A 25,526-nucleotide genomic window follows, 5' to 3' on the forward strand; every position below is an offset into this window, starting at 1 on the left:
GGGACTGGATAAGGTCCATCCTCCTCAGCATGGCAGTCTGATTCAGGAGGGGAGTGAAAAGGAAGCCGGGTCATTGCACCAGCGGGAGAAGGGGGAGGTTACCAAGCTCGGAGTGGCCTGGATGCAGGGCCCTTAAAGTAAGCAGGTGCTGGGTGCGTGGTGCAGCTTTCCCCCCCCCCTAGTTTGGTTTTTACCCATGTGCCTTTTAAAGGGTTCTATGATTTCAGAGAGAACTGGTTGTTAAATTATTTGAACCCCACCACTGATCCAGAAACTTTGATTTGGAGCATAGCGTAACGTGAAGTGTAAATAAAGAGCAAATTATGGTTTACCTGGGCTAAAGTAAGGCAAGTTATCAGTAAAATCAAATTTACAGAATTTACAGAATAAAATAAAATGTTTGACATCTAAATGAAGTCAGTGAAGACACCAAGTAAACATCTTTAAGGAGGCAACTTAGAAACAGATAGCCGCCTATATAAATGTATTTTTTTCTAAAATACATGTCACCTCAGAAAATGTATTTTTTTTCTAGCAAATTCTTGCCTTACTCCCAAAGGTAGGTATCCAGAAAATAGAAGTATGATTTAGCCTGAAAATGACATTTCCATTTTAACAGTAAAAGTGTAATTAAATAAAGAGAAATCTATCTGATAAAGTTTCATGAGTTTCTGTATTTGGTTCCAGTCCAGTTTTTTTAGATATTGGGTAGTGAAGTTCTTGTTTGTCCTTTGTGCATAAAATTTACTGTCTGGATATCGGACAATCTCTGGAACTCTGAGTCTGCTGAGAGTATGATTGACATCTTCCTGCAGCGTCTCATATTTTCCCAAGATGTCATAGTGAATATTGCAGGGATCACACAACTGGAACATTGGTTTCCAATGTATATCCAGATGTTTGTCATTGCTTGTTATAACATAGTTTACAAACTCTTGAAAAGTCACAGGCCCTGTAAGGTTTTTGTCTGTCCTAAACAAGGCTTTAATCTTATTTGCCACTGTGATGCTATAGTAAGGTTCATCATGCAATAATTTGTCTCTGTAAGCTGAGACCAGTCTTTCTAGGGGATGCCTGGTAAACATCACTTTGGTGAAGGAGTTCAAAAATTCTGCTTGTTGTTTAGATGGATAAGAACTCAACCGCTTTAGAAGGTTTGTTTTATGAATCTCTTCCTGGCTTACTTCAAAGACATCCCTACTCAAGTTGAGCCTGAGTAGCAAAACAATTTTCTTCCAGTTAGAACAGCCTACTTTTGGCACCTCACAATAGATAAATTTGTACTTCTCATCCACAAAGAGCTGTCTAGCCACGTGTACATCCAGTTTTCTTTTTAATTTTTTTAAATTCTTGCTCAGACAGATGGAATCCAAGTTGGTTTTACGATCGTTTTGTGTTTTCAACCAATCTTCTTTATGATCTAGAAAAATTCAGACTTTGTTGAGACAGTTTTTAAAAAGTAACAGCTTAAAAAAAATCAGATCTGCAATCCTGAATGCCATGTTTGGATGGGAATTTAGTGAATTTTATTTCCACGATATTTTAATTATATCTGGTGAACAGTGTTGTGGGAAGTAATTGCTATAGGATTAAGTGCTAATTTAAGCCAAGAGCTACCAAAATACTTTCAGTATGTCAATTGGATCACTAGAGGCAAGAATACTTTAGATCACTGCTACACAACATGAAAAGATGCTTATCTGTTTTTATTATGAGCAGCTGTGGGACACTTTGATCATTGTATGATTCACCTTGTACCTGTTTATAGACAAAGCTTAAAACCATAAAACCAACAATTAAATCAGTGAAGTTTTGGACTGAGGAGGCAAGGCTAAAGCTATAGGCTTGCCTTGACTGCACTGATTGGAAAGTTTGTAATCAGCAGACTTGGATGAACTCACAGATACTGTAACTTCACATGTTAGTTTTTGTGAAGACCTATGTGTGCCAATCAAAAACCTGTGAACATACAGTAACGACAAGCCTTGGTTCACAGCTAAACTCAAGCAGCTGCATCGTGACAAAGAGGAAACCTACAGGACAGGAGATAGAATGCTTGCTGAACAACCAGGCCAGAAATGTATTAACAAGGGAGATCAGAGCAGCAAAAAGAAACTACTCTGAAAAGCTAAGGAATCAGTTCTCAACAAATGAACCAGCAAATATGTGGTAAACTCTTAAAAATATCACTGGTTAAGCAACCGTCATTTCCACGCTGAAGGAAATCGACAACTGGCAGATGACCTGAATGTGTTTTACTGTAGGTTTGAGAGGAAACCACTGTCACCTATTTCCACCATCCCAGTCTTAGATATATCAACAATAGCCAATCCTCCTACAACTGACCCCATCCCTCTGGGCCCCCCATCTCTGGTAATTACAGAAAACATTGTGCAAGATCCATTTCATAGACAAAAGCCTGGAAAAGCACCCGGCCCAGACAAGATTGATTGATTGATTGATTGATTGATTGATTTATGCAAGCACTCTCTAAGCGTTGTACACCAGTAAGCAATGTATATATATATATATACAGGACCGCATTCTGCCACATAGTTCCCAGAGACCGGTGAGGTCCCATAGAGTGGGCCTCCTTCGGGTCCCGTCGGCCAGACAGTATCAGCTGGCGGGCCCTCGGGGAAGGGCCTTTTCTGTGGTGGCTCCGACCTGGTGGAATCAACTTCCCCCCGAGGTTCGAACAACTCCCACCCTGCCGGCCTTTAAGAAGGCTGTTAAAACCCTCCTGTTCCGGCAGGCCTGGGGCTGATGTCCCCGGGGGGGCCGGGATATGATCGGACTCGCGGTATGACTGTGGTATGACTGCTTTATTTTACTGTTTTATCATTGTTTTTAACTTTGTACGCCGCCCTGAGTCCTTTGGGATTGGGCGGCATATAAATACTGTAAATAAATAAATAAATAAATAAATTTACATTGCCCCCAACAATCTGGGTCCTCATTTTACCTACCCCGGAAGGATGGAAGGCAAGCTTGTGCTGACCAAATGGCCCCCATCTTTACCCTCATTTTTAAAAAAATCACTAGAGATGTGTTATGTTCCTTCTTACTTCAAATGCTCTACTATCATCCCAGTACTGAAGAAACCCTCCATCAAGGAACTGAATGACTACACACCAGTTGCTCTAACATCCATAGTTATGAAAATCTTTGAAAGGTTAGTGCTGGCCCTCCTGAAAACTATCACGGATCCACTCTTAGACCCCTTGTAATTTGCCTACTGAGCAAATAGATCGGCAGATGATCCTGTTAACATGGCTCTGCGCTACATCCTACAACACCTTGAATCTCCAAGGACTTATCCAAGGGTCCTTTTTGTAGCTCGGCATTCAATACCATCATTCCAGATATTCTTCTAACTAAATTAAATCAGCTGGCCGTACCTGACCACACCTGTAAATGGATCATAAGCTTTCTAACATACAGGAAGCAGCAGGTGAAGCTAGGCAAAATCACATCAGATACCTGTACAATTAGCACAGGGGTCGCCCAGGGCTGTGTGTTCTTTCTACCTGTCTTCTCTCTATATACCAATGACTGTTAAAGTAATGACATTTGCTGACAACACAACAGTGATTGGTCTCATTAGAGACAATGACGAATCTGCATACAGATGGGAGGTTGAACAACTAGCCTTGTGATGTGGCCAGAACAATCTTGAACTAAACACACTCAAAACTATAGAAATGTAGTAGATTTTAGGAGAAACCTTCCTATACTATCACCTCTTACAATACTAGACAACACAGTATCAACAGTAGAGAACTTCAAGTTTCTAGATTCTTTAATAACTCAAGACTTAATATAGACACCTAACATCAAAAACGTCATCAAAAAAGCACAACAAAGAATGTTCTTCCTGCGCCAACTCAGAAATCTCAGACTGCCCAAGGAGATGCTGATAAAGTTCTACAGAGGAATTATTAAGTCTGTCATCTGCACTTCTGTAACTGTCTGGTTTGGCACTGCAACCAAAACAAGACAGACACAGACTTCAACGGATAGTTAGAACTGCAGAAAAAATAATTGCTACCAGCCTGCCTTTCGTTAAGGACCTGTATACTGCATAAGCTAGAAAGAGGGCTGTGAAAATATATACAGCCCTTCACATCCTGGACATAAATTATTTCAATTTCTACCTTCAAAACAACGCTATAGGGCATTGCATGCCACAACTAGACACAAAGACAGTTTTCCTCCCCATACCATCACTCTACCAAACAACTAATTCCCACAACACTGTCAAACTATCTAGTAAGGCTGTATTACTATTGTTTTTCTCATCTTTCCTATTATCTATCTCCTAATCCAGTGATGGCGAATCTTTTAGAGACTGAGTGCCCAAACTGCAATCTAAAACCCATTTATGTATCGTCGGGTGCTGGGTGGGCGTGGTCCATTGGGTGGGTGTGGCTGCAGTGATAATGGCAGGCTGGGTGGGATTAAAAAGTTCAATCAATTCCAACTTTGCAAGATCTTTTTTTTTCCGCGAGAAGTTGAAATTTACTGATTGTACCTTTTTTTTTTTTTGCACACGGCAGCAGAGGCCTAAAACAAAAAGGGTTTATAAAACCCAACTGAAGGCCTAGGACCGGGACAACGGCGTGCGTGCTCACAGAGAGGGCTCTGAGTGCCCCCTCTGGCACCCGTGCCATAGGTTCGCCACCACTGTCCTAATCTATTTATGACTATAACTTTGTTGCTTGTATCTTATGATTTATATTGTTTTATTTAGTATCCTAGTATGATTTATGTTGATTGCTTATTTTAGCATTCTGTGAGTATCACTAAGTGTTGTATCTTACGATATATGATGAATGTATTTTTACGATGACTATGATCATGCTTAATCACTTATTGCTTGTTTAGGCACTGAAAGCTATACACTGAAGACAAATTCCTTGAATGTCCAATCACACTTGGCCAATGAAGAATTCTATTCTATTCTATTCTATTCTATTCTATTCTATTCTATTTCCTCTGAAACAGAAATGAAATCATGGAGATTTTCCAAACATTCCAGTTTGTGAGGGTTCTTTGCTTTTCTGAGACTGAACACACCCCAGTGTAGCAGATCTATACACAGTGCTTTATTGCAGCACACACCTTCTTCAATTACAGGATATTACTATGGGTTATCTTCACCCTTCTAGGCTTTACAAATTGATACTGTCATATAAGTGCATCTTTAATACACAGCCCTTTATACTCTTCAAACAAAAGTCTCAAAGTCTGTTAAGTGGCATACAACCTTTGTCTCCTTCTAAAAGTTCTTGTACTAGTTGCGATGAGGTGCTGCGTCAGTGTGGTTGCCTCTTTTCTGGTTTCTGCCAAGCTCCAGGTCAAGCTCCAAGCTCTGCTCTTAAGCGTTATTGCTTAAGAGCACTCCAGTTAAGTTCCCAATCCAAACTCCAGGCAAGAATCCCACCAGGATATGCCACTTATTGTAGCTTATGGTTTGGCAAATGATTGATAACCCACCCGTGATAGTTATCAGTTTCCAAACATTGCCTCCTACTTCTCATCTGATTGCTGTGTTCTTATCTACTCTTCTCCTACACACTAACAGGCATTCCTGGTGTTTATTTTTGCAAGCAAGGGCCCAGGTTGGGTGAGGCTGCTTACAGACATCTGCACAACCTTGAAAGTGCCAGGGTGTGGGTCTATTAGCCAGCCAGCTGGAACCCCAACATGGATGTTTGAAAGTAAACTTATGAATGAATACATAAAGGCACACATACATTCATGAGCCCATCTCTTAGGGTTTTGGCCTTTGTGGAAAAAACTCATGAGCTGTGCTGTGCCTTGGAAAGTGGGGTGGGAAGTATTTCTGCCTGGCTGCAGGTGCTTTTCCTTAGTGCAGGCAGCAATCCCAGTGTCGGAAGCTACCCAAGTCACCTCACCTACTCAAGAGAAGGTCGAGACCCCAGATATAGCTGCCATCACACCTGCTTCATATGACAGCGATGACGAGGGAGAGAATGACCAGATAGTGAGTCAGCCTGTTCCACCTTTTTCCCTCTCTGCCAAGCTTATAGTTCCTAAGACAGGAGCCCAAATGGACTTGCAAGTGTTGGTAGACGCAGGGTGTTCACACTGCCTAATCAGCCTTCCAATTGTCCTAAAATTAGGCATCAGAGTGAGGCAACTCTCCAACCCCATGAAATTTGAACAGGCAGATGGATCTTTAATGGGAGGAACCTTAATTACCCACCTAATGGAGCCAATGCGGCTAGAAGTAGATGAACATTGGGAATTCATTCTATTCGCAGTGGGTCCAAAAATGACTTAAGCAGTGATTCTAGGGCTAGCTTGGTTAGACAAGTGGAAACCTTTTATATGATGGGAGAACGGAATGAGAACTTTGAGGTTATCCATAGGACCCTCACCTCCCAGCTCCTCCCATGACATTAGCAAAGAAGCGAACCCGCCATCTGAATCAATAAAGATAGCGACAATTCCCCTGCCAGGAGTGCCTCTCGTTCCCAGCAAATACTGGGACTTAGCAGAAGTGTTTAGTGAGGCAGAATGCGATATCCTGCCTCCCCACAGAACAAATGACTGTGCCATTGAAATTCTGCCAGGGGCCAAGTTACCAAAGCCAAAGATGTATGTCATGAAGATGTATGTCCTCGAAGTGGAAGAATTATGGCAGTATATTGACAAGAATTTAGCCAGAGGTTTCATCAAGCCTGCCAAATCCAAGATAGTGGCCCCGGTGCTATTTAAAGAGAAAAAAGATGGGTTGCTTAGGCTCTGCATGGATTTTAAGAGCCTTAACAGGGTGAGTGTGGAAAATATGTACCCCCTTCCCTTAATGAAAGTCTTGTTAACTCATCTGGTGAAGGGGAGAATCTTTACCAAATTAGACCTGAGAGAGGTGTACTATCATGTGAGAATTAGAGAAGGCGATGAATGGAAAACAGCTTACAACAGCTCTCTGGGTAACTATCAGTTTAAGGTCATGCCTTTTGGATTACACGGACACCTACTGTGTCCATGCAGTTGATTAACCAGGTCCTACACAATCATTTATACAAAGGGGTTTTGGTGTATCTTGATGACATCTTAATCTATACAGAGACTATGGCAGAGCATATAGGTGTAGTGTGAGAAGTTTTGAAAAAACTGCTGAATGTTAAACTCTATGCCAAACTTTCTAAATACGAATTCCATCAGACACATATGGATTATTTGGGCTATAGAATTTCTAGTGAAGGCATCGAAATGGATCCAGCTAAAGTGAAGGCTGTTCTAGAATGGCAGCCCCCAAATATGCAGGAACAACTCCAGAGTTTCCTGGGATTTGCTAATTTTTACCGTTGGTTCATTCCTTCATTTGCTGAGATTGCTTTGCCCCTAACAGAACTATTAAAAACTGGTAGGGATAGGGTAAAACCGTGTCCAGGACAGCCCCTGCACTGGTCGTTGGAATGCAAAACTGCTTTTGAGAATTTAAAAAGATTGTTCGCTGCTGAACCAATTCTAAAACACACCAAGAGGAACAATTTGTAATTCAAGCTGATGCTACAATGTAGCTTTGAGGGCAGTACTCCTGCAAAAGAATCGTGAGGGAGTTTTACAGCCTTGTGCTTACACTTCAAAAAAAATTCACCGACACAGAAAGGAGGTGGGCAATTTGGGAGAAAGAAGCTTTTTCTACTAGATGAGCTTTGCTAATGTGGCGTTATTAGAAGGGAGCAAGGTGCCTTTAGACGTATGGACTGATCACAAAAATTTAGAGGCACTGAAAACTCCCCGTAAACTGTCACCTAAACAAGTGCACTGGGCACAATATTTTAATTGTTTTAATTTCACCCTGAAATGTTCTCTGGATGGAAAGAATTTCTTAGCTGATGCCCATTCCAGATTGCCCCAATACAAAGCCAATGTGAGCAAGTCATAGACTCTGTTATGCCTCCACCTCAAGTTATTTCTCAGATAACTCCCCAGAGTCACCAATCTGCAAGGACTATTTACAGACTACACGGTGCGCCAAAGCTAATAATTTCCAACAGGGGGTGCAGTTTGTGGCCAGCTTCTGGAGGCACTTTGTAAAATTAATTGGTTCCATGCAAAGATTGCCATCGGCTTTCAACTGTCTATGAATGGGGTAGCTGAAAAAGCAAATGCAATGGTGGAGCAATATCTTAGATGCTATGTGGATTACCAACAGACAAATTGGACTGATCTCCGTTTTGCTGAAGTGGTTTATAACAACACTATACACAGCAGTACCGGATTTATGCCTTTAAAATAGCCACAGGGAGGATTTCATCCCGATGCCTGAATACCCCCAGGAACCAGCTGCCTCTCAGATTTTAAATCAATGGGTGTCTGCTTGGAAAGAGGTGTGGGACAATGCAAAGAAAGCTTTGAAGAAAGCCTCAGAGTCTTAACAAAAAACAAGCGGATAAGAAAAGAGCACCTCAAAAGCCATTTCGTGTCGGGAAGAAGGTTCACCTTTCTACAAAATACTTAAGACTCAAATTACCTAGAAAGAAATTGGGGCCAAAATACCTGGGACCTTTTCCCATAGTGCAGATTTTAAGCCCAGTGACTGTGGAACTAAAACTCCCTCGACTTTTAGGAAAGATCCAGCCTGTATTCCACTGTAGTTTGTTGAAGCCTTTCAGAGATTCTACTCTAAGACTCCCTCCCAAAAAAAGCACCTGGTCCCCTTGTGGTAGCTGGGGAGACTCATTACAAAGTGAAGCATATCCTTGATGCTAGATTGTATAAAGGGAAATTGCAATATTTAGTTCAATGGAAAGGGTATCCATTGTCAGAAGCTACCTGGGTGAAGTGTACTGATGTAAAGGCTGTAAATTTTATGATAAACTTCCGAACAAACCAAGAGGGAATTACTAACTTTTGCTTTTGTTTGATTTGCAGGATTTCTCTTTTCTTTTAAGGGGGGACTGAATGTCAGCGTTGTGACACTTGAACAGGAACCATTTTTTTCATTTCGTATCCATTGCCACTTTTAGTTTAGAGAGATAGCTGAGGGGGAGAAGGGGTGCTGAAGTTCTTAGCTAGCCATAACTATGCATCTGTATGAGAATCAAGGTTAAGGCTGATAAGAGTTTTGGCAGGCTGTAAAGCTGGGACAAGAGCCTGTGTTTTGAAGTCATAGGAGAATGTGATTTATGACAGCAATTTGGGGTGGGAATTACAACTTGTTACTTTATAGCCTGAGGGAGGGATTTTTAGTCTTGGGTTCAACTATGTAAGTGCCGATACTTTGTTTCCAAAATAAAATGTTCTTTGAGGGAGAAATCTTTGCCTTGAAGTTCTTTTGATCGGTTTCATCTATTCTATCGGAACCATGACACCCAGGTTCACTCCCTCCCACACTTGTATGGCTTTTTCAGGTTTCTTCAAGCCTCCTTCATTCCCTACACATTGAATAGAAGGCTACAGAGCTGTGACTTGGCTCTTCTCTTATTTCACTTTTATTATCAATTATTTGAATGAGAGACCTGAAATGATACTTTTAAAAGTTTGCAGACGTCATGCAGATGTCATAAAGCTGGGGGAGGGGCAATTAATGCTTTGGATGAATGAGGGAAATTTCAGAAAGCTCCAGACAGCCTGGAGCAATGAATTCCAGTGAACAAGATGGAAATGAAAAATCCTGCATCTGGATAGGAAACTACCCCTACCCTCTTCATGTGTCTTGGATTGTAAGGTTTGATTTTAACTTTTTGTGCTTTAATGTAATTGTAAGCCGCACAGAGTTACGCTATGGTAAGATCACCCAGAATCAGTCTTCCTGAGAAGGGCAGCTATATAAATTTAATAAATAAATGCCAAAATCAGCAGTAAGCATCCAGAATAGATGTTTGACTAAATGTAAGCAAGAATTGCTTCTTTATATATTCCAAGTCATATAACAAGGCCAACTCAAATATTTAGAATATGGTTTTCAAGGGGAAAATAGTTGATGTCAAGATAGAAACCAAAAGCTATTTCAATGTTTATAAATAATTTGATGAAATCACCAGCTGGGTATATTGGGAGGGAATCTAGAATTTAATATTGTTTTTGCTTACTATTTTTAAGGGTTTTCTTTTCGTATATATTTTTTTGCCTTGAAATTATTTCTCAGAATGATATGATTAATTTTATATGTTTAAGAATCATTGAAATAATGATTTTTTTAAAATCTTAATGACAATTGTAACCTGTTTGTTTACTGAGGCTTTTTTCCCCTTCCACAGTGCCTTTTATTATTTTCTTTTTTTCTTTTGTCTAGTCATTTATTGTAATCTTTAATGTTTGTTTTAGAAAGAAGTTGTGAAAGTTTTAAGGGCATGTGTATATTTCAAGGAGAACAGGCATCAGGTTTAGAGTTGAGAGGATGGCACGCCTATTGGTCATTGCAAATTTAGGAAAGTATATATGGCTGCTAATACTTCTGTTTGTGAGATCTGTAAACCAATGATTAGGTCTGTGAGTAAATGCTTCTTTAGTTTTCACATAATTTGCTATTCAAAACTACATGAGGAGCAGCAGAATCCATAGTATGTTCTGTGGTCTTATCATCTATCAACCCAGAACTACAAGACTCATTGTTTCTGAATGTGTTTTGACATTGATTTTAACACATTTGTTTCCCATCCTTTTCTTTTCTTTTTATTCTTATTTCCTTATTCTGTCTCTGAGTGTAATGTTAACAGAGTCCCACTTGTGTATCATATTCACCTACTTTTTTATGTTTACTTAGTGGAACACAAACATGATTGACCCCACATACTGGAATTCAGTTAATTCATGATCCACTGTCTTACCTGTTATTTTTGTGTGCCATTGAATAGGAAAAAATAATCCAAGCAGTACACCCAGCAGGAGAAACATGAACAACTTTTCAAGCAGGTGAGTCATTATGGTTTCCTAACAGGCCAAATGCTGTTAGGAGGAACAAGAAAAATGAAATCTGGATCAGAGCATTGCATCTCAAGAGTATAAGTAAACTGATCCCCATCAACCACTTGTTAGTTCCATTAGCTGAAGATCATGCCACTTTGATCCAACACATGATCCATCTGCGAAATCAGGTCCTCTCCTTCTCCCTCCAGCATGAAAATCATAAACCTATAGTCACATCCGATATGTAAAGCTATCACACTTCCTATAGCTAAAAGCTCTAATGTGGTACAAAAGGGACAGGCAGCCTATTTACTTTGCATAATAGTCCTCTGAAAAAGTGATAGAGAGAATATGGATTTTAATACACAAATACTCCCTTGATCCCATCTATCCCCCATGTTGCCTCTGGACAAAGCATTATAGTTTGAAAAGAGCATCTTTGGGACTATAAAGATTGTATTTTGTCAAAATTTTCATTTTAGCCAAACCATAATGATGATCCTAATCTACATATGTTATTAAAAGAGAAGCATCATTTAAGCTATGTATTTACTTTTCCAAACTTGAAACATCATTTTGATGAAAACATTTTCAATCTTTTTTATTCTGTAAAAATGTTTTGGATTAGAAAAAAATATTGATTTATAAAATCATTTGGTTCTAGTATAGTTTCAGTTTGGATCAATATTTAAGTTTCCTCTTATTATAAAATTATCCATGTTATTTATTCTTTTTACTACTCCTAAATTTTATTTATGTAATGATTTTTATTAAATTTTTAAATATAAAATACAAATAAAAATAAAGAAAATGGAAAAAGGAGGTAAAGGGAAAAGCGGAAGGGAAAAGGGTGAGGGAAAGGGAAAGAAAAAGCAAATTTTTCCCGCCTAGTAAATTACATAGTAGAAGTATAATCTCAGTATTTTACTTGTATAAGAATAGTAAATATTAATTACATACAGCAAAAACAATCTCTTTAATTGGAATGAAGTGATCTTTCACACTTTTGACAGAATATCAATTAAAACCTTCCCAAGGAAAATTACTGAAAGTCTTCTTTGAATTAATTAATTAATTTAGCATTGTTTGACTTTTGGAGGCATAAAAATGGACAGAATAGAGTATATGCTTTTTATTCAGAATGACAAATCATTTTCAAGAATAGATATGATATGGATTTCTGAAAGTTTAGCTAACAAAATGTCAAAAGTGGACATTTTGTCTAAAACCTTTTCTGCTCGCAACCCAGTTCTTTTGATACTTAAAAAAAGACTTTTACATTATAGATGGAGATTGAATGAAACTATCTTACAGAAAAAGGTTCTAAAGGACTGTAAAGAAAAACTAAAATATTTTAATAATAATTTGGGTAAAGGTATGAGCTTAATGACTGTTTGGGAAGTGAGTAAAGCTGTGATGAAAGGCTATTTCATTCAATATAACCATTTGGAAAATAAACGTCAAGAAAATATGTGAAGGATATTTGATGAACTTAAAAAAAGAAACTGAGTTACAGAAGGCACCAACAGACTCTAAACTTTTACATTAAATTAAGTTACTTTGCCAGCAACTATCTATGTTGACTGCCCAAGAAATAGAAATAAAACTGAATAATGAGAAAGAAAGACACATTGAGTTCACAAATAAATGAGAAAGATAACCGCATATAAATTGAGAAAAGAGAAAAGACAATGATTGGAAAATCAGGAGGATAACTCAAGGCTAACTGATGATAACTCCATTACAAAGCCCTTTGATAATTTCTACTATTCATAAACTTTTGTAGATAATCAATCTGATACTGATTGGGAGCATATATAGTTGAAGGTGATGGTTCATTACTCCTAGCTTCCCCAGACTTTCTCATATAAGGTTACAGTGGGGAAGAATTGGACAAGATTCTATGTAGGCCACCTTGAGCTCCTAAAATAAAGGGAAGATATATATCTAACCAAAAATGAATAAGTACAATGAAATAAAAAGTGGCTGAATTCATACAAGAAGGTAAGCAAACAAACAAACAGAAAGAAAAGGAATGTGTAAATATAGCCTGTACAAAAGAAAAAAAATAATATCTAGCTTGCATTGGGCTCTCAGAATCTGATAATATACACATGATACAAATACAGTATTGCAAAAAATACATCTTAAATTTGAGGCTAGTATCTCCAGCCACTGTTATTAGTAAGGAGGGATGTGGGAGCTGCAGTTCCACAATACCTGGCAGGGCACAAGGTTGTCTTCACTTATGGCCAAGGAAAAGTGTTTCCCTTTGCAAAGATGCTTTTCTGCAGCCAGACTGCAGGAAATTTCATTCTCTCAATAAAATATCAAAAGAAGTCTTGTATGCATGTCAGAGAAGCCCCCAAGAGATTATTAGGATAAAAAAATCAAAACCGTCCCTTCCCCACCTATCTCTCCCCCAAAAAAGGGCAGGGAGAGAAATATAATTAAAAAGTTATCTATGTGGTTCAGAAAGAGAGAGAGAATTATAAAAAAATCTTAGAGCAAGGGTTGAATTGAGGAACCTACCGGTTTTATGCACCTTTATATTGGCTGTTTTATGGTAACTTTTAAGATATAAGGGGAAAAGGAACTCTGAAATGAAATGCAGAAAAAAGTCAAGATTTATTGAAAGAAGGATTAAGATAGTATTACCAGGGAGTGTCTATATTCCAGGAAGTGGAAAAATAACCTGTAGCTGAGGAAGAGAGATTCAAGAAAGAAAAAAAAACATCGAGGATAGTTAGGCTTTATTAAGTCTCTAAAATTTATCCAAAGGAGTGCAAAAGGCAAATGGTATTAAAAAGGATAAGACTTCATGAGAATCAATGGATTGACATGTTGCATTATTAAAGCATTTGATGATTTAAATACTTTAAATCATAATTTATTTAATAGACCATGATTGGTTGGGTTCACACAGCTTGCTGAGCCAAAATCAACATGTCTTGACACGTTGAGACTATTTTAATTTGACCTTCAGTCAATCTCATCATGGGGGATTGGAATGCTAAGGTAGGAAGCCAAAAGATAACCGGAATAACAGGCAAGTTATTATAACAAGTTATTATAACAGGCAAGTTATTATAACAAGCAGGGCACAGGCTAATAGAATTTTGTCAAGAGAACACGATGGTCATAACAAACACTCTTTTCCAACAACCCAAGAGACGGCCCTACACATGGACATCACCAGATGGTCAACATAGAAATCAGATTGACTATGTGTTCTGCAGCCAAAGATAGAGAAGCTCTATACAGTCAGTAAAAACAAGACCAGGAGCTGACTGTGGCTCAGATCATGAGCTTCTTGTTGCAAAATTTAGGCTTAAATTGAAAAAAGTAGGGAAAAGCACTAGGCCACTCAGGTATGAACTAAATCATATTCCTGATGAATATACAGTAGAGGTGACAAATAGATTTAAGGAACTGGATCTGATAGACAGAATGCCTGAAGAACTATGGATGGAAGTTCACAACATTGTACAAGAGGTAGCAACTAAAACCATCCCAAAGAAAAAGAAATGCAAGAAAGCAAAATGGCTGTCTGAGGAAGCTTTGCAAATAGCTGAGGAAAGAAGGGAAGCGAAAGGCAAAGGAGAAAGAGAAAGATACACCCAATTGAATGCAGAATTCCAGAGAGTAGCTAGAAGAGATAAGAATGCCTTCTTAAATGAACAGTGCAAAGAAATAGAAGAAAACAACAGAATAGGGAGGACCAGAGATCTCTTCAAGAAAATTGGAGATATGAAGGGAACGTTTCATGCAAAGATGGGCATGATAAAGGACCAAAATGGCAGAGACCTAACAGAGGCAGAAGAGATTAAGAAGAGATGGCAAAACTACACAGAAGAACTATACAAGAATGAGCTTAACATCCCAGATAACCACAATGAGATGGTCATTGACCTCGAACCAGACATCCTAGAATGTGAAGTGAAATGGGCCTTAGAAAATCTGAGCAACAACAAAGCTAGTGGAGGTGACAGTATTCCAGCTGAGCTATTCAAAATCTTAAAAGACGATGCAGTAAAAGTGCTACACTCAATTTGCCAGCAAATTTGGAAAACTCAACAGTGGCCACAGGATTGGAAAAGGTCAGTTTACATTCCAATTCCAAAGAAAGGCAATGCCAAAGAATGTTCAAACTATCGCACCATTGCACTCATTTCACATGCTAGTAAAGTTATGCTTAAAATCCTACAAGCTAGACTCCAGCAGTATGTGGATCGAGAACTACCAGAAGTACAGGCAGGATTTCGAAGAGGCAGAGGAACTAGAGATCAAATTGCCAACATACGCTGGATCATGGAGAAAGCTAGGGAGTTCCAGAAAAACATCTACTTCTGCTTCATTGACTATGCAAAAGCCTTTGATTGTGTGGATCACAACAAATTGTGGCAAGTTCTTAAAGAGATGGGAGTACCAGACCATCTCATTTGTCTCTTGAGAAACCTATATGCGGGTCAAGAAGCAACAGTGAGAACTGGACACGGAACCACTGATTGGTTCAAAATTGGAAAAGGAGTCCGGCAAGGCTGTATACTGTTGCCCTGCCTATTTAACTTATATGCAGAGCACATCATGAGAAAGGCAGGGCTAGATGAATCAAAAGTTGGAATTAAGATTGCCGGGAGAAATATCACCAACCTAAGATATGCAGATGATACCACTCTAATGGCAGAAAGTGAAGAGGAACTAAAGAGCCTCTTGATGCGGGTGAAGAAGGAGAGTGCAAAAGTTGGCTTGAAACTCAACATTAAGAAAACCAAAATCATGGCATCCGGCCCTCTCAATTCCTGGCAAATAGATGGGGAAGAAATGGAGGTAGTGACAGATTTTATTTTTCTGGGCTCAAAGATCACCTCAGATGGGGACTGCAGCCAAGAAATTAAAAGACGCTTGCTCCTGGGGAGGAAAGCTATGGCAAATCTAGACAGCATACTAAAAAGCAGAGACATCACCCTGCCAACAAAAGTGCGTATAGTCCAGGCCATGGTTTTCCCAGTTGCAATGTATGGCTGTGAAAGTTGGACCATAAGAAAGGCTGAGCGCAAAGAATTGAGGCCTTTGAACTATGGTGCTGGAGAAGACTCCTGCGAGTCCCTTGGACTGCAAGGCGTTCAAACCGGTCAGTCCTAGAAGAGATCAACCCCGACTGCTCTTTAGAAGGCCAGATCCTGAAGTTGAAACTCAAGTACTTTGGCCACCTAATGAGAAGGAAGGATTCACTGGAGAAGAGCCTAATGCTGGGAAAGATTGAGGGCAATAGAAGAAGGGGACGACAGAGAATGAGATGGCTGGATGGAGTCACTGAAGCAGTAGGTGTGAATTTAAATGGACTCCAGAAGATGGTAGAGGACAGGAAGACCTGGAGGAACGTTGTCCATGGGGTCGCGATGGGTCGGACACGACTTCGCAATTAACAACAACAACAACAATCTCTGTACTTACTTATTGATTTCTTAAAATGGTTATTGGCTTCCAATCATTTTTGTAATTATTTTTGTTATTTGCAGTGGATTCCAGGATCAGAATTATTATACATAATTTTATTTTTCAAAAAAAAAAAGTGAGTAATTCCTTATCATTTACTTTGGAGTGGGGCAGGAGTTGCTGGTTGCTTATTCAACTAAATGGGAACCATGGCTTCTACTTCTATGTCTGCTTGCTCATCTAATGGAATTGTATTCAATAGAATACTTGAATTGTATGAAAAAGCAACTGCTCTTATAAAACATTATAAAACATTTTCCTTCTCCTGACACTGAACTTGTTGACATGTGACCCTGAGAATTAGGATCAGCCATGGTCATCACTAGCTTCCCTTCCTAGGTACATCTTCAACTCATAATCTCATATCCACACCCACTTCAGAATATTTTAAATTGTTAGAGATTCTGCTTTCATCATTGGTTATTTGATAAAGAACTTAAGCAGCCTCAGCAGAAGCACCTTCCCTCCATTTTAATTATGTAACTCTTCCAGCCTTTCAGCTTAAAAGTTTGAAGCTCTAACAAGTTTAGCTTACAATGTACTATACTAAGTTTATGTTTCTTTTGGGATTAGGTGGCATTACAGCAGTAAAAGGAGAGGTTGACTCATGTATTTCCATATTAACACAAGGTTGCCACAATAATCAATGGTGGACTCAAATGCTCACCAACTGCAGAAGAGGATAAAGCCCACCTCCAACAGTAGAGAAGTCTGCAGTTGTATACATCGGTGAGTGAGATGAAACACATATACACACTAGCCCCTATAATGCAAGGTTTTCATTGGTTACAGTAATCCAATTATGTGTGATCTCTGACACATTCCAGGATTAAGCCTCCTAATGTCTGGCTTTCTCTGAAGAAAAAAAAATTACTAGAATAATATCTGGATTTTTGCAGATAAACAAATGAAGTAAAATTAGAGCCAAACATCAGACCAGTTGTCTCGTAAGGGATCGCTAGAATGTGATTACCTGCACCTTGGAGAGGTATTGCCTTCCAAAACAAACTACATCATGAATATCTTTCACTAATTAACACCCTTTGATCTATCTGGATCATTAAGAAATATTAACGTTTTGTGATCAAATCACAAGCAGCGATCAAATTTTACTTTGAGGCAAGCCCATGATAATAATACTACCTTACTTGGACAGCAGCTTCACAATTACCTAACCTTCTCTTTCTTCTCCTCCTTCCCCTTCTTCTCCTTCTCCTTCTTCACTGAATCATCCCCTAGTTCAAAGTTTCCTTCTGGTATGACCACACATTGAGAGAGTATCTCTCTCTCCCACTATTTGTATTAGAACTGAAGTACCTGGGTGTGTACAAATGTACAATACATAAAAAGGAGGAGTTACGACAATTCAACCTTATGCAAATGAGACCAACTTCTCTGTAGCATATGTTTTTTCCCAAAATACATGTTCATTGGCAATCATATTGCTAATTCAATCACCAATTTATTCTTCCTGCAAGTTCTGTGCATTTTTGTGACTGTGCAGACACATTTGCATACTTCAAACATTGTTGGGGGTAAGCAACATTAGACATAGATGAGAAAAGAAGTAATGAATAATAAACCAAAGGAACTAAAGCATGAGGTAAGAAAAGGAGAATATAATATAATTAACACTAATATCATCCATTTTAAAGACAGTCTTAACTGCTTCCATTTTTGATAATAGGAATTTCAGTATTGATAAATAGTTTACAGATTCAAGAATTCCTGATTATCTGTTGGAAAACAATAGAACCTGTTTTTCCAGATTTATTTCTTGCTTCTTAAGGAAAGGACTGGGCAGTAATCTTTGTTTAACATTTTTGTGTTGTATTGCAAAAAAAAAAAAAAAAAGATTCACCTTAAACTAGTTTCATTTTCAAGCAGTTCATGTATTTTTGAAAGTGATCTATGTGTAAGGGAATATGCGAGAAAGCATCTTTCCTTCAGGCTTTTGAAAGACTGGTAAAAGTTGCTGCAGTGACCAAATTTGGAAAAACAATATCAGGAGATATGAAATGTGCACTTGGTGCCATTTCATTTGGTTGTAGGTCGAAACTCGATAAGCTAATGATTCCGCATATCTGAATTTCCAGAAGATGCACTGTGTCTCAGCCAATTTAGGTGCAGGTAACATCCTGGAACAGCCTTGGGCACCCAGAATGAGGCTTGCTGTATTTAACATTTCAGGGAGAGTCCAATAATCACAATGCGTGAGGAAATGATACAAAGTCAATGGGGATTCTACACATAGACTGGGTCAATATTTTCCAGATTTTCAGGATTTGGATTTGGTGTGCTTCGTTAGAGTATTTTTCTTTCCATTTCTGAACAGGGTTTACATTTATTTTAAGATTAAATTACAGGTTTTGCATGTATTCTGCCTCAAAATGTCAGAAAATCAGGTGAACAATTTTTCAGCAATCTTGCCAGTGAAATTGGCAAAGGCACTGCCAGGACTTTCAGAAAAAAGGATTTGGATGGCAAATGCAGCCATAAGGTTACAATTTGCACACCACTGGACTGCCTTGGTATCCCTGCACCAGTTTAATTGATACCGTGAACAGAATATTGAATGCACTTCTTAATACCCTCAGTGCTTTGAGAATAGTTTTTATCCAAGTGCTCAGTAAACTCACTTTGTGAGATTTCTAAATGTGATAAATAAATAAGTTCATTTTTAAAAACTACCTTATCTTTTGTTGCTTGTCAGCTCCTAACAATACTTTCCCCACATGTTTTAACCTCCTTGTGCACTGGCATACCCTGTCCACCATTCCTCATTTGGCACCTCCCAAACATACAGAGATGCACCATTAGCAGAAAGCAGAAAAACAGGTGCCTGACACACATGGTCATATGCAAACATTCTTAGATATGTTCAGGGCTTTTTTTGTCATAGAATGCCCAGAACAGAGTTCCGGCACCTTTTTTTTGATGGAAACCTTGTAGTGTAGGCAAAGCGGTATGACGTGTGAGTTCTGGCACTTTTTTTTTTTTTTTTTTACAAAAAAAGCACTGGATATGTTAACCTCCATATACAGAAGAAAATAATAGACAACTGCTGAAGATGGGATGGGATTTCAACCTCCATGCCATGTGAAAAGCTCCAGAGAAAGAAGCACGAAGCCAAAAACACCAGCCTGAAGATGACGAATGAGACTTTGTCGAAACGTCACCAAGACACTTCCAATTTTATGCGGGAGAAAACCCAAATAACCAAAGACCTACAAACACCCGTGAAAACCTCAGAAAACATATATATATATATATATATATATATATATATATTATATATATATATATATATATATATATATATATAGGTCTTTGGTTGTTCGGGTTTTCTCCCGCGTAAAATTGGAAGTGTCTTGGCGACGTTTCGACGAAGTCCCATTCGTCATCTTCAGGCTGGTGTTTTCAGCTTCGTGCTTCGAGCAGCAATGTGTGGTCTTAGCTGTTTCTTCCTTTTAACTGCCAGTGGGGGTATGAACTGATTGGGTGGGAGCTTGGCTGTGTTCTGATTGGGTGGAGGTGTGTTCTGATTGGTTAGGGGCGTGGCTGTGCTCTGATTGGCTGGGGGGTTGGCTGTGCTCTGATTGGCTGGGGGGTCGGCTGTGCTCTGATTGGCTGGGGGAGTGTTCTGTTTGGTTGTGCTCAGGTTAGTCTGAGTTGCAGTTACTTTGCTGCTCAAAGTACGAAGCTGAAAGCACCAGCCTGAAGATGACGAATGAGACTTCGTCGAAACATTGCCAAGACACTTCCAATTTTACGCGGGAGAAAACCCGAACAACCAAAGACCTACATACAAATACCCGCGAAAACCTCAGAAAACATACATACATACATACATACATACATACATACATACATACATATATATATATATATATATATATATATATATATTGTTTAATGATGCAATCTTCGATCTCCGGGAAGAGTATACTCCAGTTATTTATTGTTAAAACCACATTTAAAACAATAAAAACAGTTATATACAAAAATTAAAACAACTTAGCTTTCGCTGGTCCTCTGCCAGCGTCCTCAGAGTGGGGCTTAGGGGGTGGGAAGTTCTTTTTATCCCCTTGCTGATCCAATTGCCTACTCATTGCCCTCGTGACAGGGCCACTCTTCCTGATTGCCTGTGACAGCCTTGCCTGTTCCGCCCTCTCTTTTTTGCACTCTAACATTGTATTTTCCTGTTTTGTCATCCTTGTGCTGTCTCCCCCTCCCTGTGCTGTTATCAGTAGTACGCTCCTGGGCTGCTGATCTGCCTGCCGTTTTTGCATACCATTGCCAGTTCCTATTGCAACTCTCTCCTCCAACCCCCCTCCTCTCCCAGCCTGCCAATTCATACACCCTTTGTTGTCCATTCCTGTCATCCTTCCCCCTCCTTCCTTCAACCCTCCCACCTGTTGATTAACATGTTGCTCCTGCCTTTCATCAACCATTCTTATTGATGTTCTCTTCCTCAATATCTTTTCCTTCCTGATCCGCTGCTCTACCTGCTGTTCCTGTTTACCCTCCTCTCCCACTGTCCATCTTCCCCTCTCCAATGTCCTCCCCATCATCTGCTGACTTGCCTGTTGTTCATCCATTTCTGTACATCCTCTCTTTTCTAGCATCCTCATCCACTTAATTATCATAACTAATAACATCCATGTCATCAAAGAATCACTTCATCTTATTAAGTTTCAATTAATTAATAATTCATTTCAAATCTAAAACATCTCTTCAACATCCTCTCTTTTCTATGCCCGGGATTCGTATTTTTATAACCATTAAGGACATATATATATATATATGAAATTTTATTCGTTTTTTAATTCTTATAACAAAGTATTCAGGACACACCGTGGTGCTAGGGTAATCAAACATCCTAGAACAAAACATATATACATAGTACAATCAATACATCAAGTATTCCTTCTCTTTTTCTCTCAAATAGTATAGTATATTTAAAATATCCAATTCTAGCTTAAATTTATTCAACCTGAATCTGTTTTAAAGCTTTATAAATTTACAATACCGTAATCAAGCTAACTTTAAATAAAGACATTTTCAATTCAGATATCCCTTCCAAGTATGTTCTACTTCCTTAATTTTATCAAAATCTTATTTATTTCTTCTTTCACTAATCTCCCCTATTTAAAATAAAATATTAATCTATCCTATACCTATCTAATCCATCAATTAATCAATCAATCTCTTTAAACTGACAAGATAATATCAGACCTTAAATCATTTCAGTCCATTATACAGAATTCAAATCTCATCCACTTAATTATCATAACTAATAACATCCATGTCATCAAAGAATCACCTCATCTTATTAAGTTTCAATTAATTAATAATGTAAGAACGTCCTGCTGATGCGTGAATCAAACAAGCCACCAGGAACGTTGCAGTAGTCAACAAGGGTTTATTGCTCTATGTTGAAAACAAAGTCAACTCTGGGAAACTCCCCGTCCCAGTGTCCTAAATACAACCCGTCACCACACCCACCGCGCACGCCCCAATTATCCCAATTACCCCCGTAGATTACAACCCCACCTGCACCACACCCTGTCTCCCCATGTGTTGTCCATCGGTTCCATAGCGTAGCGGCACAACCGCGCCTCCGCCCCGCCCCATCTTCCCAGCGACCACGTCTTGTCAGACCCAGCGTCATAGTTCATCCACAGGTCAGCGTGTCCGTCCCGTATGGTCCCGGTGTATCCTGTTCTCCCGTTCTTCATACTAATTGGTTACGTGGTCCGCTCGTCACTGTGGAGGCGCCGGTAGCATTCCGGTAACGGCGCCGTTGATTCAGCTCACACAGGACTGCTTGGAGAAGCAGGTACCGTTCAACGTCTGTAAGAGGGCCGGACTCCGGACCACACACAAGTAGGACTCACGCTGGGTCTGACATTCGGCAGACATGTTTTACTGTACCCCATACTTGACCTGCACGGGACATCCAGTCTCCAGGTTGTTGGTTCAGGGCTTCCTGCGACCCGCCCCCGGGCAATGGAACTGGGTCGTACCCGTAAATTACTTGAAAGGGGGTTAATCCGGTGCTTTTATGCACTGCGTTGTTATACGCTAACTCTGCGAATGGCACGAAATCTATCCAATCCGACTGCTGGTAAGATACATAAGATCGTAGATATCGCGCAATTGCTGCATTGGCCCGTTCCGCCGCTCCGTTGTTACAAGGATGGTATGCGGAGCTCAGTCCCTGTGTGGTTCCGATGCTTGCGAGGAATCGACGCCAGAATTGGGCCGTGAATTGAACGCCTCGGTCTGAAATAATTCGACGGGGCGCTCCATGTAGTCGATAAATGTGTTGCACAAACAATTTTGCTAACCTTCTCGCGGACGGCAGTCCCTTGCAGGGGATAAAGTGTGCTTGCTTCGAGAATAGGTCAACTACCGTCCATATGACCGTGTAACCCCTGACGTTCGGTAACTCAACGAGGAAATCCATCCCAATGTCCTGCCAGGGCCGAACTGGGTTAGATCCCGATTGTAGCAATCCCATTTGTCTCTTCGGTACCACTTTCGCCTGTGCGCAAATATGACATTCCTTGACATACCGCTCAATGTCTTTCCTCAAGCTCGGCCACCAGAACCGGCGTCTCGCCAGGTGTAGCGTCTGTACAAATCCAAAATGACCTGCCACCTTGGAGTCGTGGCATTGGTGGTATACCCGATGACGCAACTCCTGAGGGATATATAACCTATTCCTATACCAGGCCAATCCATTACGATGGGTTAACAATCCGGGATTCGCCTGTAGCCAGGGATCGGTCAACAATACGGAGTGCAGTTCCTCCTCAAACGTTACTACTTTTGCGCACCCATCCACCTGCGCGGGATCCATACTACATGTCGGCATAATAGTCTGGACCACCTGTTCCTTTTTACTATCGTATTGCGGTAGTCGGGAGAGTGCGTCTGCTAGGAAATTCTTCCCTCCAGGCACAACTTTCAGGTGAAATCTGAAACACTGAAAATACTGCGCCCATCGAACGTGTTTCGGCGCCAATCTCCTTGGAGTCTGAAGGACCGTTAGGTTCTGGTGGTCCGTCCACACCTCAAAGGGGTACTGTGCACCCTCCAACAAATGGCGCCAGGTGGATAATGCCCATTTTACTGCAAATGCCTCCTTCTCCCACACCGTTTTTGAGGCGTTCAATTTCCAACCCCTATCCTGGTCATCCGGGGCCCGTGGTTGGGGACCCACTGCAAGCCTTAGATGCCGAGAGCCATCCGCCCACCAGATAGTTGGTGTCCACTTATCCATCCACGCCAATCCAAGAATAACAGATTCGGACATAGTAGGAACGACTATAAATCTTATAATTTCCCAATGACCCCCTATATCCATTCTGACAGGTTCTGTCACCAATGTAGTTGGGGCCCCTCCCAACAGAGACCCAGTGTCCTAAATACAACCCGTCACCACACCCACCGCGCACGCCCCAATTATCCCAATTACCCCCGTAGATTACAACCCCACCTGCACCACACCCTGTCTCCCCATGTGTCGTCCATCGGTTCCATAGCATAGCGGCACAACCGCGCCTCCGCCCCGCCCCATCTTCCCAGCGACCACGTCTTGTCAGACCCAGCGTCATAGTTCATCCACAGATCAGCGTGTCCGTCCCGTATGGTCCCGGTGTATCCTGTTCTCCCGTTCTTCATACTAATTGGTCACGTGGTCCGCTCGTCACTGTGGAGGCGCCGGTAGCATTCCGGTAACGGCGCCGTTGATTCAGCTCACACAGGACTGCTTGGAGAAGCAGGTACCGTTCAACGTCTGTAAGAGGGCCAGACTCCAGACCACACACAGGTAGGACTCACGCTGGGTCTGACAAATAACTCATTTCAAATCTAAAACATCTCTTCAATTTTCTTCATTCCATTACATAATAATTTACATACAAATGAACCTAACATTCTAAAAAATACATTCTTAATATTCTAGATTACCTTTAACCCATTATATAAAAAATATCTCATTTTTAAACAAAACTATTGATCTATCCTAGACATATTTAAATGTGTATATCTATCTATCTATTATATACATGTCTAATCCATCAATTAATCAATCTCTTTGAGCTGACAGAATAGTATCAGACCTTAAATCATTTCAATCCATTAAGCAGAATTCAAATTTCATCCAGTTAGTTATCATAACTAATAACATCCATGTTATAAAACAAACAAGTCATCTTATTTAATTAACATTCAATTAATTATTAATTCAATCAAAGTCTAAAACATCTCTTTACTTCAAACTCATAATCTTCATCCTTTCATCAGTCCATAATTCTAGGTTGCCTATAATCCAATGCATGAAATTTTAAATTTCATTTTTCAATCTTATTCTAGCTTTCCTCTTATGCCAAGCAGGTTTCCATAGCAGGGCTTCCCTTCCAGGTGATGAATCTCTTTTTGTTGCTTGTAGTGTCATTTGATTTGATGAAAACCATCTTGATCTCTGCATTGGCCCTCTGTTTTTCTTGTCCATAAAGCCTTGTTGCTTCAGAAGTTCAAAACTCATTCTTTGCTTTTCCTGGTCCTCAAAGCCATAAGTGAACTGCTTATAGGGCAAGATAAAGTTCTATTTATTCTCAGTTAAGTCATCTTCTTGTATAATCTGTTTTGTAGAGTAGACAGGTGTAATCTGAGAGTCAATTTTAAGGTTTAAAGTAGGAGTTCTGGCTCTTAATTCTGTAGTAAACTCTTTTATTGTAGTACATATTTCTTCTTTAGCCTCATAAATCTTTTCCAGTATAAGTTTACAGTTTAAATGTGATTGCAGCTTCTCCATTTTAACAGTAGTTGAAAAGAAATCGGGTTTTTCTTTTTTTCTTTTTCTTTTTTAGTGGAGGCTACAGTTGAACAGTATCCACCCCCACAAATCCCACAGCTTGCTCAAATTATCTTTTCTCTTGAAAAATAGTTTGAAGACCAAAACCATCTCATCTCCAAATAGTCAACAATTCCAATATTAACTTTTGACCAGTAGATGTCCTCAGTAAGCTAAAAAGACTTTTTCAAAGGCTATTTTTTTCCTTTTTTCTATTTTTTAAAGAAAGAATGGAAAATACCCTACCAATATAATAGTGCTCCAAAGAAAA

The 25,526-nt window shown here is 39.7% G+C and overlaps 1 protein-coding gene across 3 annotated transcripts; it reads right to left on the minus strand.

Annotated features, from left to right (window-relative positions):
• Positions 1–469: 469 nt before the first annotated feature.
• Positions 470–17,626, minus strand: LOC120299284 (carbohydrate sulfotransferase 9-like). Of its 3 annotated transcripts, XM_039323928.1 has the most exons (4): positions 17,533–17,588; positions 13,423–13,488; positions 10,812–10,929; positions 470–1,420 (listed from the first exon to the last, which is right to left on the minus strand). In XM_039323928.1, exons 3-4 carry the CDS (start codon positions 10,903–10,905, stop codon positions 588–590), a joined length of 927 nt encoding a protein of 308 aa, XP_039179862.1. In that variant the 5' UTR covers positions 10,906–10,929; positions 13,423–13,488; positions 17,533–17,588; the 3' UTR covers positions 470–587. The 3 variants fall into 3 exon arrangements, with proteins under 3 accessions (XP_039179862.1, XP_039179865.1, XP_039179866.1); XM_039323931.1 differs by lacking the exon at positions 13,423–13,488 and having other exon boundaries at positions 17,533–17,626; XM_039323932.1 differs by lacking the exons at positions 13,423–13,488; positions 17,533–17,588 and having other exon boundaries at positions 10,812–11,019.
• Between the last annotated feature and the right edge of the window lie 7,900 nt (positions 17,627–25,526).

The sequence above is a fragment of the Crotalus tigris genome, unplaced genomic scaffold (assembly GCF_016545835.1).
Source record: "Crotalus tigris isolate CLP2741 ecotype Arizona unplaced genomic scaffold, ASM1654583v1 scf7180000024286.1529876, whole genome shotgun sequence".
NCBI lineage: Eukaryota > Metazoa > Chordata > Lepidosauria > Squamata > Viperidae > Crotalus > Crotalus tigris.

Excerpts from the sequence above, each read along its gene's own strand:
- LOC120299284 (XM_039323931.1), bottom strand. The coding sequence starts at position 10,905 with ATGACTCACCTGCTTGAAAAGTTGTTCATGTTTCTCCTGCTGGGTGTA. Across the intron at positions 1,421-10,811 it reads ATGGCACACAAAAATAACAG|ATCATAAAGAAGATTGGTTG; the intron begins GTAAGACAGTGG and ends GAATTTTTCTAG.